The sequence below is a fragment of the Myotis brandtii genome, unplaced genomic scaffold (assembly GCF_000412655.1).
Source record: "Myotis brandtii unplaced genomic scaffold, ASM41265v1 scaffold363, whole genome shotgun sequence".
Classification (NCBI taxonomy): Eukaryota; Metazoa; Chordata; class Mammalia; order Chiroptera; family Vespertilionidae; genus Myotis; species Myotis brandtii.
The window spans coordinates 1,334,323-1,349,183 of record NW_005363938.1 but is presented as its reverse complement, the minus strand read 5'-3'; the positions used below and the strand labels follow the sequence as shown (position 1 = coordinate 1,349,183).

Here is a 14,861-nt window from a genome sequence, read left to right as displayed (position 1 = left end):
AAATACGGTTCATCAGAAAGTTTGCGGGAATGTGTCGAGACTCCCGCATAGTCTTAAATGTCTTTACCCAATTATAGCCATATTGAATCTTTACTAAAATAGAGAAAACGTTTCATGAAAGTGTTGGGCCAAGTGCCTTTTTGAAATTTCCCAAAGAAAGGCCTTCTAGGAGAAATTGCTCTTCAATGCAATTCACAGTGAAGGGGCATCCTTTCAAATATTTATTAGCATTTCTGCTTTTCCAGTGCATTTCCTCACATGTTAAAATGAAAACTGCCTAGTGCAGCGATCCATATGTGAAGTATTTTATCAAATCATGCCAGGGAGTCAGTGTAGGCCTTTTGACAGCCAGTTTGTATGAGGCATTCATATAATCAAATGTTTTAATTTCACTTTAAAAGGGCACGGATGTTACCAGAGCAGTGGCTTGCAAATAGCCCTGAGTAAGGGGATGGAAGGCCATTGGAGAGTTTACTTTGGTTCAGTTCCACAGATGCTCAGCTACAGTTTTAGAGTCGGTTTTCCAATTGCATGGCTCTCTCCAGTGGCACAGTCTGCCAAGTCACACACAGAGTTGGTTTTCGTGTTCTTCCAGGGTTTGAAGCTATTCATTTCTCTCTAAAGCCCAGACATGAAGGTGGAGGCCTACAGGAAGAGTGAGAAGTGCTATTAATAATTCATTTGAAAAGGGCTTCTATTTAGTTAAAGTATCAAGTAAGCAACCAAGATAGTATAGGCTTAACTAACTTTAAAAAAATCTTTTGAGTATTTTAGCTGAGAATCAGTTTTACTTATTTTAATGAGAGATGATATTTCAAAGTTAGATGAAATTTTAGAGAACAAATAGCCTGTATATTGCTTGACAAAAGATAACTTTTTTAATTTTTCAATTACAGTTGACATTCAACATTATTTTATGTTAGTTTCAGGTATATTAAATAGTGGTTGGACAATTATGTAATCTACAAAGTGATCTCCCTGATAGTTCTAATATCCACCTGGCATTATATATAGCTACTAGAGGCCCAGTGCACAAAATTTGTGCACGGGTAGGGTCCCTAGGCCTGGCCGGTGATCAGGGCTGATGGGGGCCTTCTGGCTGCTGGCTGGGGCTTTCCTTCACTCCGCGCCGCCCCCTGGTGGTCAGTGCACGTCATAGCGAGCGATCGAACTCCCAGTCGAACTCCCGAGGGGACACTTTGCATATTAGCCTTTTATATATATAGATTACAATATATTCCCTATGTTGTACTTTATATCCCTGTGACTATTTTGTAACTACCAATTTGTACTTTTTCACCCAGCCACCTACCCTGCCTCCCATCTTGAAACTTTGTTTGTTCTCTGTATCTGTTTATTTTGTTCTTTAGATTTCACATACAAGTGAAATCATATGGTATTTGTCTTTCTCTGACTTACTTCACTTAGCATAATACCCTCTAGATCAGTGGTTCTCAACCTTCCTAATGCCGCAACCCTTTAATACAGTTCCTCATGTTGTGGTGACCCCCAACCATAAAATTATTTTCGTTGCTACTTCATAACTGTAATTTTGCTACTGTTATGAATCGTAATGTAAATATCTGATATGCAGGATGTATTTTCATTGTTACAAATTGAACATAATTAAAGCATAGTGATTAATCACAAAAACAATATGTATTATATATATATTCCCCTCCTTCACAACAGGTGAGATGGTACACAGGATGCATAAGATTGATTCAGTTGGCTCTTCCAGCTGGGCTTTCTCTAAGAAAGTCTCTAGTTATTTACCCTGGGCCTCTCACTTCTGGTAGCCTTTATTATTATTTTTTTAAGTTTAAAAATAATAGTAAAAGAATTTTGAAAAACAAAGTTCAGTTTCACAAAACCATTGGCTTTTTTTCTTGGGATAGAGGTATTTTTCATTCTTGCTTTAATGACATAAATATTTTACCAAGCTGTAATTGCAGTATAAACTTTTGTGCTTATTTAAAATTTGAAATTGTATCACAATTTTTTATGTTGTGAAGTTTTCAAAAGTTATTTTGAGTTTATTTTGATTGTTTAATGTTCTGTTGAAATGATGAACTATAATTTATCACCCCCACATATTATTAAATCTTGAGGTTGATTTTGATTATTGGTGTATCTGGCAGTATAGCCAGGAACATCTTGTTGGTTGAAATTAGGGTAAAAAAAATAAAATTATTTTTACAGTACTTGATATGTCTTGTTAACTTTTAAAATAAAGTATTTTTGATTTGGCTTTTAGAATTTGGGGACCATTGCTCAAGTTACTAAATGGAGAATTTAAAGTTATCTATAATACTAAAAGGGTAATATGCTAATTAGACCATACGTCTTTCCTGAAGCTGGGAGGAGGGGGGAGTGGCCGGGGGCCGTGGCGGGGGGGAGAGACAGCCCCATCCCGGGTGCCTGCGGGCAGCCCTGGGGAAGCCAGCCTGGGTTCCAGGTGCCTGCTAGCGGCCGGAGGAGGGAAGCCTAGGTCCCGGGTGCTGGAGGGAAGCCGGTGCCGGCAGCCGGGGGAAGGAAGGCCTACTCTTGCATGAATTTTTGTGCATCGGGCCTCTAGTATGAAGCATAGAAGTACTTCTAACTGAGCTTTCTAACTGAGGAATATCTTTCCAGGTTCTGGTTGGCAGTAGTAAGAATAGCTACTTCTGAGAGAACCGCCTATGTGTTAGGTGCTTTATATGCTTTATTGTCTATTGGCATTGCAGTATTAATTAAATTGGGTAAAATAGCTATCAGAACCAGAATAGTATACTTGAGCTTAAATTAGTGCACTAAAAATAAATTTTTTTTCTTAGCCATAGGATTTGGTTTATTAAATTGTAGGCTAGGCAACAAGTTTTCAAACCACAGAGTTCCATGACTTCTTTTTTTTCTAGTGTTAATGGATCAGTGTTATTCAGACTGATGGTTCCATTTGTAAACTGGATCATGCCTTGCTTGGCTTTTGAATGTCTGCTAATAAAATGCCTTAATTGTGGGTCAGTGAAGCCAAACTAATTTCTTGTTGGGCACTTGGATTGCCTTTTTAATTTGCTGTATAATGCAGTCTCTACCAGAAGTACACAATATATCGTCATCTAAATAAAACTCATTAAAATCATCTCACATACAACAGAATGTCTGATGTTTTGTCCATAATCTTGCAAATAAGAGAAAATTGAGTGGCATTAGAGACTTGTAATTTACAAGTACTCCTTTTAAGTGCCTTTGTTTCCATTTTGAAGTTATACATAAAATGACTGCAATGGTTTTTGTCATGTGATAGTTTTCTGTAAAAAAGACATCTCTGCTGTTATTCTTAATTCACAAAACAGCAACTAGAGGGGTAACCTCTACAATTTAGGGAACAATTGTTTATTGGTTGGTAAGATGTTTAGCACTAAAATATTGGTTTTCTTTAATTTTCTTTGGACTGACAGGCAGCTTTATAAGGACTTTCTTTAGATCCTGCTTACTAATTCCATTCATTTAATGGCCACTGAGTGCTAGGAACTGTTGTAGGTGTTGGGGATACCCAAGGTTTTTTTTTTTTTTTTTTTTTTTTAATATGATAAATATTTAGTCATAGAGAAAAATTGTTGAAATGAATCCTAAGAGCTTTTAAAATGATTTTTAAAACAGAGTAATTTGACTAAGAAATTTCTAAAATATTTAATAGATGCCTGTTGTGTTTTTTTTTTTTTTAATATTTATTTGTTCATTACCTTTCTTTTTGTAGGTTATTTCTTATGAGAATCATGGATATTCCCTATCTAAACTTGGAAGGCCCAGACTGTAAGTGAAATTTATTTTCTTATGCATCTGCACATTTAAGTGTGTGGTCTGGAAGGGATAATAGGAAAAGTATGACTGAAGAAAGAGCTTTATTCACTTAAAAAAAGGCAGTGATTTTTGTGGTTGATATGGATAGTATGCTTAAGTTAATGGTACCCTTGAGCCTTGATTAACTCATCTTTTTACTTACATTTTCCAGTTTATGCGTAAGTTGAATTAAAAATATATCACTATAATTTTGTTTCACTCAGAACTCTAAATTTATAATTTCTTATAAATGCATAGTAGATTTTAAGATGTGTTATCTATATCAGTAACTGTAAGTTCTCTATTTTCTAATTATTGGAGTACTGTATATTTAAGTTTAGTAGGTGATTTTGTTATTGAAAACCTTGGAAAGCTAATATATTTGGGAGGTGGTTGCTTCTTCTGATTAATCTGTACTCTATCCACATTGCCCCATTGTTCTTTTCCAAGCCTTTGGATGTTAGTCTTAATATATACTACAGGGATATAGGAATGGGTAAACTATACTTGATGATAATGTGCTCCATATTAGATTTACATTTTAATCTGTCATTCTCATAAAAGTTCTGCAAGGTAAATATCGTCATTCCCAATTTATAACCATGATTGGTTAGAGTGGTTAGTTCTCTTGCTTGGAGTTGCACAGTTCATTGGTGGGTCTGGTATTAGAACACAGAATTTTGACTTAGGACTGCCTTTACTTAAACACAATTAGCCCATTTAATTCGAACACTGTGGTGTGTGTTTTAGCTAATAAACATGTGGACAACTAGATTAAAAGGAGAAAGTTAAATGTTTAGTGAAACTTCTCAAACCGAGCAGCTGTTTTTTTTGTTTGTTTGTTTGTTTTCTTTAAATAATTTTCACAGGAACTTCATGAGCAAAGACGTTTCTGCATAGAATTTTTATTATTGTGGGTTCTATAAAATATCAGAGCCTGATGTCTAGGTTAAGATGGCAGAGTACTGCCATTCCTAAGAATGCTTTTAGGAGTTGTCTGGTAATCAGGAGGCATTCATAATAATTCCCCAAGTTAGTGTGGACTTAGAGAATCCTTGGTATATAGTTCACTTTTCAGCTATCAGCCTTTTATCAAAAATTTGTCTTGTAGTACAACCTAAACGTGATCATGTTCTCCATGTGACATTCCCCAAAGAATGGAAAACCAGTGACCTTTACCAGCTTTTTAGTGCCTTTGGTAAGTAACTCACAAGTGTAGATGTCCTTTTAACACTTTGCTCTTCTTTTGGTCGAGGTGATCAGAGGTATTCGGGGGCATAAGAGAATATTAATATGCATGGCTCAATGGTTGAGCATAGACCTATGAACTAGGAAGTCAGGGTTCAATTCCAGGTCAGGGCACATGCCTGGGTTATGGGCTTGATCCCCAGTGGGGAGCATGAAGGAGGCAGCCCATCAATGATTTTCTTTCATCATTGATGTTTCTATCTCTCCCTCTCCTTTCCTCTCTGAAATTAATAAAAATATATTAAAAAAATATTTGAAGTTTATTAAAAGATGATAAAATAATGATATATTTTAGCATTTAGAGTAAAAAGCAGATACAAAGTAGGATTCCTGTGTAACTAAAATTATTTTTTTACAAACTTCGTATAGAAACTGGACTGAAAAGAAATATCATACTAGTATCACTGAATGTTTTAGATAGTATTTTTTTCTTTATGCTTTCTGTATTTTCTAAAATAAGTATATATTAGCTTTTTAAAAAAATCTATATTTTATTGATTTTTTACAGAGAGGAAGGGAGAGGGATAGAGAGCCAGAAACATCGATGAGAGAGAGACATTGATCAGCTGCCTCCTGCACACCCCCTACTGGGGATGTGCCCGCAACCATGCTCTTGACCGGAATCGAACCTGGGACCCTTTAGTCCGCAGGCCAACACCCCATCCACTGAGCCAAACCGGTCAGGGCTATATTAGCTTTTTAAGTAAAACTTTTACACACTTAAATTTTAGAAAAGTAAGTGAAAGCAGGCATATTTTTGGAAAGTTATCCTAATCTTTGCAGATAATCTACACTTCTTCTAAAATTCTAGTTCTGCTTTTAAACTTAAACACAGGTATAGAAATGCAGTTGAATTTCACAGCTCATTTCTTTTGAAAGCTTTTGATGTTGTTTCTCATCTTTTATTGTTACGTTCTTATCTCCGTATAGTCAAACTTTAATTGGCTAAATTAAGTAGAACATTCTGAGTAAATTTAAAAAAATTTTTTAATTAAAGAAAATTACTTTGTGATATTGGATAAGTAACCCCTCTGTATCTTTGTTTCCTCATCGGAGCTGATGATGATGGTGATGATGACGATGATGATGATGATAAAATAATAATAATGCCACCCATTTCATAGACATGTCACGAGGATTAAATGAACTAATCCATGGAAGGCATTTAGAATAGTATGTGGCATATAGTAACTACTTAATAAATGTTAGCTATTATTATTTACTAGAGGCCCGATGCATGAAATTTATGCAAGGGGCTCAGCCCTCTCAGCCCTGGTCGTTCCGCTATTCTGCAGTCCGGTCTAATTAGCATATTATGCTTTTATTATTATAGATGTCAAAGACAGCATACTGGATAGAGAGGCAACAGAATAATAGTGACTTTCTAATTAAGTCATTATGGCACCTTATTGTGCAACAGGAAGTGGGAGTTTTATCCTATGATAGTAAAATAAACTAGTTTCCTAGCCTTCGAAAATTTAGTTGGAATTAAAACAGTTTTTCATTGCTAAATTCTGGTGTGTTTACCTTTTTTTGTTATTGTTGTTAATCCTTACCCAAGGATATTTTTCCATTGATTTTTAGAGAGAGTGGGAGGGGAAGAGACAGAGAGAGAAACATAAATGGTTGCCTCCTGCACGCACCCCGACCAGGCCCGAAGATTGAGCCTGCAACCCAGGTTCATGCTTGGGGATCATGCCCTTGACTGGAACCTAGCCCGAGACCTTTCAGTCTGACTGAGCCAAACTGGCTAGGGCTGTTTACCCATTTTTTAAAATTTCAGTTTTCGGTATTTTTTAAAAGAGTTGTAGCAGAATAATTAGATCTCTGATTTTCTCTTCAGTTTTCTGCATTTCCTAGTCCATTCCTCTTTCCTTCTCCTCAGTGCTCTCCTATATTCCATTCTTTTTACACTTAGTCATTCTTGAAGATTAGTCTCTGTGAAAATCATTTTGTTTTACTATACTGCTTTCTGCCCCTCTCTGTGTTTTTTTTTTAAATCTCTCTGTTAGACTGTCTTGGTTTTCTCTGTCTGACACCTTCTTTTTCTTTTCCTTTATTCTGTTATCTGTTTTCTTTACCTCGCTTGAGATCAAATGGACTTTTTCTTATTTTTTGCTACATTGATTCATTTCATGTTTCCCATTCGTAATTTTCAAAGTTTGTGTCTCTGAAAAGAAATTGTTGTGTTTTTTAACTTACTTGGTCTCTGAATTTTGTTAGTGATCTTGATAGGAACAAAGTTTCCAGCTCTGGCAAGACACAAATCATGAAGGATATTTCTTTTGTTTATTAAAACAAATTTTTAAAGCTCCTTTTTTTTTTCTTCTTGGAAGTTTTAACTGAAATAACTGCTGTGGAAGATTTATGATTACCTTTTAATAGTGATGAAATTTTGATTATATTTTAAACCACCTCATATTTCTCTAAATTAACACATATACCGAAATATAACAGAGATATAAATGAAATCTGATAGCTATCTAAATGGTCAAGTGTTCACTTTACGTTTAATACAATATTACAGGAAACATTCAGGTATCATGGATTGATGACACGTCAGCATTTGTTTCTCTCAGTCAGCCTGAGCAAGTACAAATTGGTAAGTGTTTTGGACATTGTTTTGTTTATTAATTAAAGTGGAAGCTTGCCCCCCCCACACCCTTAGTGGGTTCAATCAGCTGATTCACAAGCATTGCAGCCTGGTATGTTTTGAAATTGTCTATAAAGAAAATAATTAGTGAGTCATGTTTAGAAAAGAAAGTAAGACAAATATATTGATTCATTATACATACTACATAATATCTTTTTTTTACTTACCTCCATTCTGTTCCTTTCCTATTGCATTTTTTTTTTTTTTTTCTAAAATGAGTTGCAGATTTACTTGTAGGTTAGGAGTAGCAAATTGAGAGGGATGGGGAACAAAAAATGATACCTGTATTGACCCTTTGGTCTCTAGTTTTCTCATGTATTTATAAATTTTTGTGATCTATTTATTCCATTAAACTTGCATAAAATATTGTTTTATAGGCAAATAAACTGAAAGCTATGTTTGCTTAAACATTTTTTTCTTTTCTTTTTTTAAGAGAGAGAGAGAGAGAGAGAGAGAGACACGAAGGGATATGGGGAGATGGAAAGAAACATCTATTGGCTGCCTCCTGCATACCCCCTGCTGGGGATTGAGACAGCAACTGGGGAATCAAACCTGCAACCTCCTGTTACATGGGTTGACACTCAACCATTGACACACTGGCTGGACTATGTTGTTTGCTTTTAAAATAGGATTATAAAAAGATTGAGTATCACATTTCTAGTTGAACCCTAAATAATTTTGATATTAACCATCACAAAGCATTTCATTTTCTTAGGATGAAAAGTTATTGAATAAAATACTGAAGAAAATATGTAGTATTAAGCTACTTATTCAAATAAATTTCAAGTTTCATGGTGCTTAATAATATAAAAGGTATGAAATTTTGAAGTGACATATCTAATTAAGTTTTTTCTTTTTATTTAACAAAGTGTCACATACTAAAACTAACAATTCTGATAATGTAACTATAAGAGTAATTATATATGAAAACTTCTACAAACAGAGTATTATAATAAAAGCCAGCCATCCCCCGAGGGGTCCCAGATTGCTAGAGGGCGCTGGCCAGGCTGAGGGACCCTGTCGGTACATGATTGGGGCCTGGGTGGGACATGGGAGGTTGGCCAGTTGGGGAAGGACTGTGGGAGGGCTCCAGGGTGTGTCTGGCCCATCTCGCTCAGTCCTGGTCAGCTAGACCCCAGCAGCAAGCTAACCTACTGGTTGTAGCGTCTGCCCCCTGGTGGTCAGTGCACATCATAGCGAGCGGTTGAGTGGCCTTAGCATATCATTAGCATATTACACTTTGATTGGTTGAACGGCCAACCCGACAACTGGACACTTAGCATATTAGGCTTTTATTATATAGGATCTGCTTGGCCTCTTGCCTCGTACAGTAAAAATGAGAGTGTGTAAAAGTGCATTGGCATCTGTAAAACACTAATTAGTACTTGAAAATACAAGCATAATTCTTGTTTATGTGTACGGGGTGTCAAAGCTTCTTTTAATGTTCCTGTTATACCATATTTGATGTCCAATAATGATTTCTCCCTTACTTATTATTTGAAAGAGTCTTCAAACAGTAGCTTTTTTTTTTTTTAAATATATTTTATTGATTTTTTACAGAGAGGAAGGGAGAGGGATAGAGAGCTAGAAACACTGATGAGAGAGAAACATCAATCAGCTGCCTCCTGCACACCCACCACTGGGGATGTGCCCGCAACCAAGGTACATGCCCTTGACCGGAATCGAACCTGGGACCCTTCAGTCCGCAGGCCGACGCTCCATCCACTGAGCCAAACCGGCTAGGGCCAAACAGTAGCTTTTAAGCTCAGTATTTTAGCCAATGAATCCGGTAGCCACAGAAGCACTCTAATTTGATTGTTTGCCTATGTGTGTTGTTTCCCCGAGGATAATATTAAGCCCACCTTATTCACCATTGAATCTTCTGGTGCCTGGCACACACTGTGGCATGAATAAATAAATGTGTGTTTGAATGGGTAATATGGGGAATAGGCCAAGATGACATTGTGACCTCTTTACCCTTTTCCTCAGAGATTAAGAATTAGAAATGCCTATTGTCTTTTGATATATGCAGCTTTACTAGTAAAGTGTAATTTTCCACTGTTGTCTCTCTTTTTACACAAGAGGCAACTCTTAACATAAATACCTGGCCGTTTGCACGTGCTATGCCTATGACCATAGTGTTCTTTGGCAGAAGCCATCTTTTACTCGATAATCACCTAGGTCCCTTTAGAGCCAGGCTGTGTCCTGTTTCCCTCCTCATCTCAGCTTCAGTATCCACTTCTCCGGATGTCTTCTCTGGCTCCATTTGAAGGGGAATGTACCCTGTTTTCTGGGCTAGCTTGGCATCCTTTATTGACACACCTTGTTTTTCTTCCCCGATAGACTATAAACTCTTTTAGTGCAGGGACCATATTTCTTGTTCACCATCATGTTTTCAGTGCTTAGAATAGTATTGTCTGACATTAGTAAGTGTTTGTTAAATATTTATCTTAATAAATGATATTCAAGGTATTATGACTTAGAAATGTGTTTTTGCACGTGACAGATATATCTACTGTCTCTGGTCTTTTGCTGTGCTTTCTAAAATTATGCATATGTTTCATTGAAAGACAATTTAAAATCTGTTCTTTATGGTAATCATTCTTATGTGCTGTAAACCCTATTAATATAATCTTAAATTACTTATTCATTTCTGCGGAAACGGGGGATCTGTTAGATCAATATTGTAACATTGGAAAAATCATTAAATGCCTATTTATATAGCAAGCAGTTCATAATGGCTTCTTTGGCCCAGTTACAAGCTTTTTTTGTTGTTGTTAATCCTCACCTGAAGATATTTTTTCCATTGCTTTCAAGTGAAAGGGAAGGAGGGAGGGGGAAGGGAGGAGAGAGAGAGAAAGAGAGAGAGAGAGAGAGAGAGAGAGAAACATCAATGTGAGAGAGACACATTGACTGGCCACCTCCCACACGAGCCCCTACCAGGGGCGGAGAGGGAATCCGCAACCCAGGCATGTGCCCTTGACAGGGAATTGAACCTTTGACCCTGAGGTGCACAAGCTGACACTCCAACCACTGGACAATACTGGGCGGGCACAAACAATTTTTTATTTACATTCATGGAGTTGCTTTTTAAGTGACACCTATCTTTTTCTTTTGATATTACTGTACTGAGTCTAATCAAGATTTTTAAAAAATTTATTTTCAACATTTTGAATATGAGAGCTCTCTTTTTCTAGGAATCCTTATCATACTATTTATTAAAACCTTTCTACTGAGTGCCATGTATTGTGATTCTTTTTATTTTTTCTGCTGCTGCTGTGAAGGTGAGGGGCCCTGGTGGCTTTGGGTGTTCAGATAGTGATAACCCATACAAGCCATATAGTCAGCCTTCTTCCCTTCTCACTCTTCATATACGACAGTAGGCGGCCAAAATAAAAAAAATTTCCCAGCCCTAGTTGGTTTGGCTCAGTGGATAGAGCATCAGCCTGCGGAGTGAAGGGTCCTGGGTTTGATTCCAGTCAAGGGCACATGCCCTGGTTGCTTGATCAATCCCCAGTAGGGGGCATGCAGGAGGCAACTGATCAATGATTCTCTCTCATCATTGATATTTTTACCTCTTTCTCCCTTCCTTTTTGAAATCAATAAAAATATATTAAAAAAAAATATGGGACTTGATACATTGGAGAAGATAACTTAGCCTCCGCATTTAAGATTTTTTCCTCAAAGTAGTCAAATAAGAAATTACCTTAAATAAGAAGTATATAGCTCGTTCATATTTAATATTTTTAAATTCCTAACATAGTTTTGTTAAATGGGGAAAGAGCTCAATATTTCAAAGCAAACATTCTAGTCATACTCTAAATATATAGACATTGTCTTGAGTGTCCTTGAATATGTTATAAGACATTTTCTCTCTGCCTATAGTTTTTATAGTATTAGCTTTCATTTATTTTGAAAGCTGGAGATTGGAGTTAGAAACCTAACAATTATTTTGTAAAGCCAGCCCAAATTCAACTAGTTATATAAATTCTTGATATGCTGTTTTAAGAGCTTGTTCAGGATGATTTATTGGGGTTGGGTAGAATCTTGGCTTCATTTCAGCCCAAAGTATGAATGTGCTTTTATTAAATCGGACTTTTAAAAGCATAGCTTTTGATTTCATTTAACAGATAAAAATTAGAGTTGTGGATATGACTCTTTTGAAGTGATTATTTAGCAATGTTTTGCTAAAAGGCTGCTTGTAATTTTAAACTTTACCTGTGCCTTTTGTTATCCTTGTAATTCGTGCAAAATCTGTGGTGGTAACTGCTTTTCATTTGTGATATTAGTGATTTGTGTTCTTATTTTTTTCTGGGTCACTCTACCTAGGGGTTACTGATTTTGTTGATTTAAAAAAATCAGCTTCTGGTTTATTTTGTTTTTCTGTATTGTTTGCTGTACTGTCTACTTTGTTAGTTTTTGCATTAAAATTTTTTTAATTACTTTTTTAAAGAGAGAAAAACATCAATTTGTTGTTCCACTTTTTTATGCAGTCATTGGTTGCTTCTTGCATGTGCCTTGACCGAAAATCAAATCCACAACTGTGGCATATTGGGATGACACTCTAACCAACTGAGCTCCCAGCCAGGGCCTCTTCTTATGTTTTCTATGTTTGGCTGGTATATCTTCCTTTTATTTACTGTTAGCCTATATGTGTATATAGCATATAGTTGTAGATAGCGTATAGTTGGGTCTTGCTTTTTTATTTATCCTAATGAGTGATTTTTAATTGGAGTATTTAGTCTGTTGACATTTAATGTAATTATTTATATGATTAAGCCTATCATTCAAAAAATTTTTTAAAATATATTTTTATTGATTTCAGAGAGGGAGGGAGAGAAAGATAGAAACATCAGTGATGAAAGAGAATCATTGATCGGCTGCCTCCTGCATGCCCCCTATTGGGGATCGAGCCAGCAACCCTGGCATGTGCCCTTTACTGGAACCGAACCCTGGACCCTTCAGTCCACAGGCCTACGCTCTATCCACTGAGCCAAACTGGCTAGGGCCAAAAAATATATATTTTTTTGTTTCCTCTGTTTTACTCCTGGTTTTCTTTAGCCCAGCTGGTGTGGCTTAGTGGATGAGCATTGTCCCATGGACCCAAGAGGTCCCTGGTTTGATTCCCAGTCACGGCACATGCCCGGGTTTTGAGCCCAGTAGGGGGCATGCAGGAGGCAGCCAATCAGTGTTTCTCATCAATGTTTCTCCCCCTTCCTCTCTATCTAAAAACCAATAAAAAAATTAAAAAAAGTTTTCTTTAAATGAATACATTATATTACATTGTACAGATACATATGACATATATAACTATATCCCTTTTAGATGTTTAAGTTATATCCACATTTTTACTATTTTAAGTCAATTATTTTTTTACATTATTTTTGGTTAATCCTTACCTGAGGATATTCCCTCCATTGACTTTTTTTGTTTTATTTTTTTTAGAGTGGAAGAGAGGGAGGAAAGGGAAGGAAGAGGAAAGAGAGGGGGGGGGGGAGAGAGAGAGAGAGAGAGAGGAGAGAGAGAGAGAGAGAAACATTGATGTGAGAGAGACACATAGATTGGTTGCCTCCCAAACATGCCACGACCTGGGGCCTGGGATTGAACCTGCACCCAGGTGTGTGCCTTTGACCAGGAATCGAACCCATGACCCTTTGGTGTGCAGGCTGATGCTCTAACCAATGAGAAACACTGGCCAGGGCATTAAATTAATTCTTTAAAAAATATTTTTATTGATCTCAGAGAGGAAGGGAGAGGGAAAGAGAGATAGAAACATCAATGATTAGAGAGAATCATTGACTGGCTGCCTCCTGCACGCCCCCTACTAGGGATTGAGCCTGTAACCCTGGCATATGCCCTGACTGGGAATCGAACCGTGACCTGGTTCATAGGTTGATGCTCAACCACCAAGCCACACCAGCTGGGCTTCCCCAGGGAAGTTTGAGTCACTTGATAGCATGAGCATGATAATGTTTAAGAATGCATTTTTGTAATTATATTTTCAGATGGAGTGTAAGCCTTTTGTTCCTTATTGATTTCTCACTGTATATTGCTAAACTTTATGTTTGTATGTTCAGTGTTGTTTTTTATAGTGACAGCATAGAATAATTATGAAGATACTTTACAAGGTTTTTGAAAAGATTGTTTTCATTTGAAACTGCAGTGTTATTTTTTGTATAAATATTTGCCTGCCTGCTGTTGAAGAATTGAGGAACTAAATTTGATGGGGAATAGAGTTGAAATAATAGTCTCTGCACTCAAGGAATTCATAGTCAAGTAATGCAGACGAGTAGTTAGACAACTAGCCTATCAGCATATGCTAAGGGAGGGAGAACCAGCTCAGACTGGCATGGAGATACAGTAGAGCAGGGGTCCTCAAACTTTTTAAACAGGGGGCCAGTTCACTGTCCCTAGACCGTTGGACTATAGTTTAAAAAAAAACTATGAACATATTCCTATGCACACTGCACATATCTTATTTTGAAGTAAAAAAAAACAAAACGGGAACAAATACAATATTTGTATTTACATGTGGCCAGCGGGCCGTAGTTTGAGGACCCCTGCAGTAGAGGGTCAGCAGGGAATACTTCCTGGAGTAGGTGATGCCTGTGCTGCTCCTCAAATAATGAGTTGGATTTAGTTTAGTAGAGGAGGACTGAGAAAGCTTTGGCAGAGTGGGACTAGCATATTCTTTGGTATGACTGGGATTTTTTTGGTACATGTGGTGTAGTGGCTGGAGGGGAATTTAGAAGGTGGAAACACAGAATTTGTGTGTTAAAAATAGGAATTTGAATTGTGTCCTTTGTATAGATCTTGCAGTAACATTGATTTGGAGTGTTTTTTATTAAATCAAGTTTTAAAATAAAATATTGTGTCTAACTTATTTTCTTTTAAAAGTTTGGGGCTTTTGAAAGAATTCTCAGGTGTTGAGTGCCAAATTTGCCAACCAAACAGGGAGCAGCTATAGGAAAGCCTGATAGTTGGCAGAGGTGATACACTCAATGGCACTTGTTCATGTGTATATGGTGGCATTGTGGCAGAGTCAAAAATAGGTGGACATATTCAAGTAGGTTTTGATCCTCATCTGAGGATTTCCCCCCCTATTGATTTTTAGAGAGAGTGGAAGGGAGGGGGCGTG

The 14,861-nt window shown here is 36.8% G+C and overlaps 1 protein-coding gene across 2 annotated transcripts in view; it reads left to right on the top strand.

Moving 5' to 3' along the window:
* Window positions 1-14,861, top strand: part of PARN (poly(A)-specific ribonuclease) — a 161,607-nt gene that overhangs the window by 55,031 nt on the left and 91,715 nt on the right. For both annotated transcript variants that reach the window (XM_005871979.2, XM_005871978.2), the window contains 3 exons: window positions 3,740-3,795; window positions 4,934-5,020; window positions 7,598-7,672. In XM_005871979.2, the coding sequence (XP_005872041.1) occupies window positions 3,740-3,795; window positions 4,934-5,020; window positions 7,598-7,672 (218 nt within the window). The remainder of the gene's footprint in view (window positions 1-3,739; window positions 3,796-4,933; window positions 5,021-7,597; window positions 7,673-14,861) is intronic.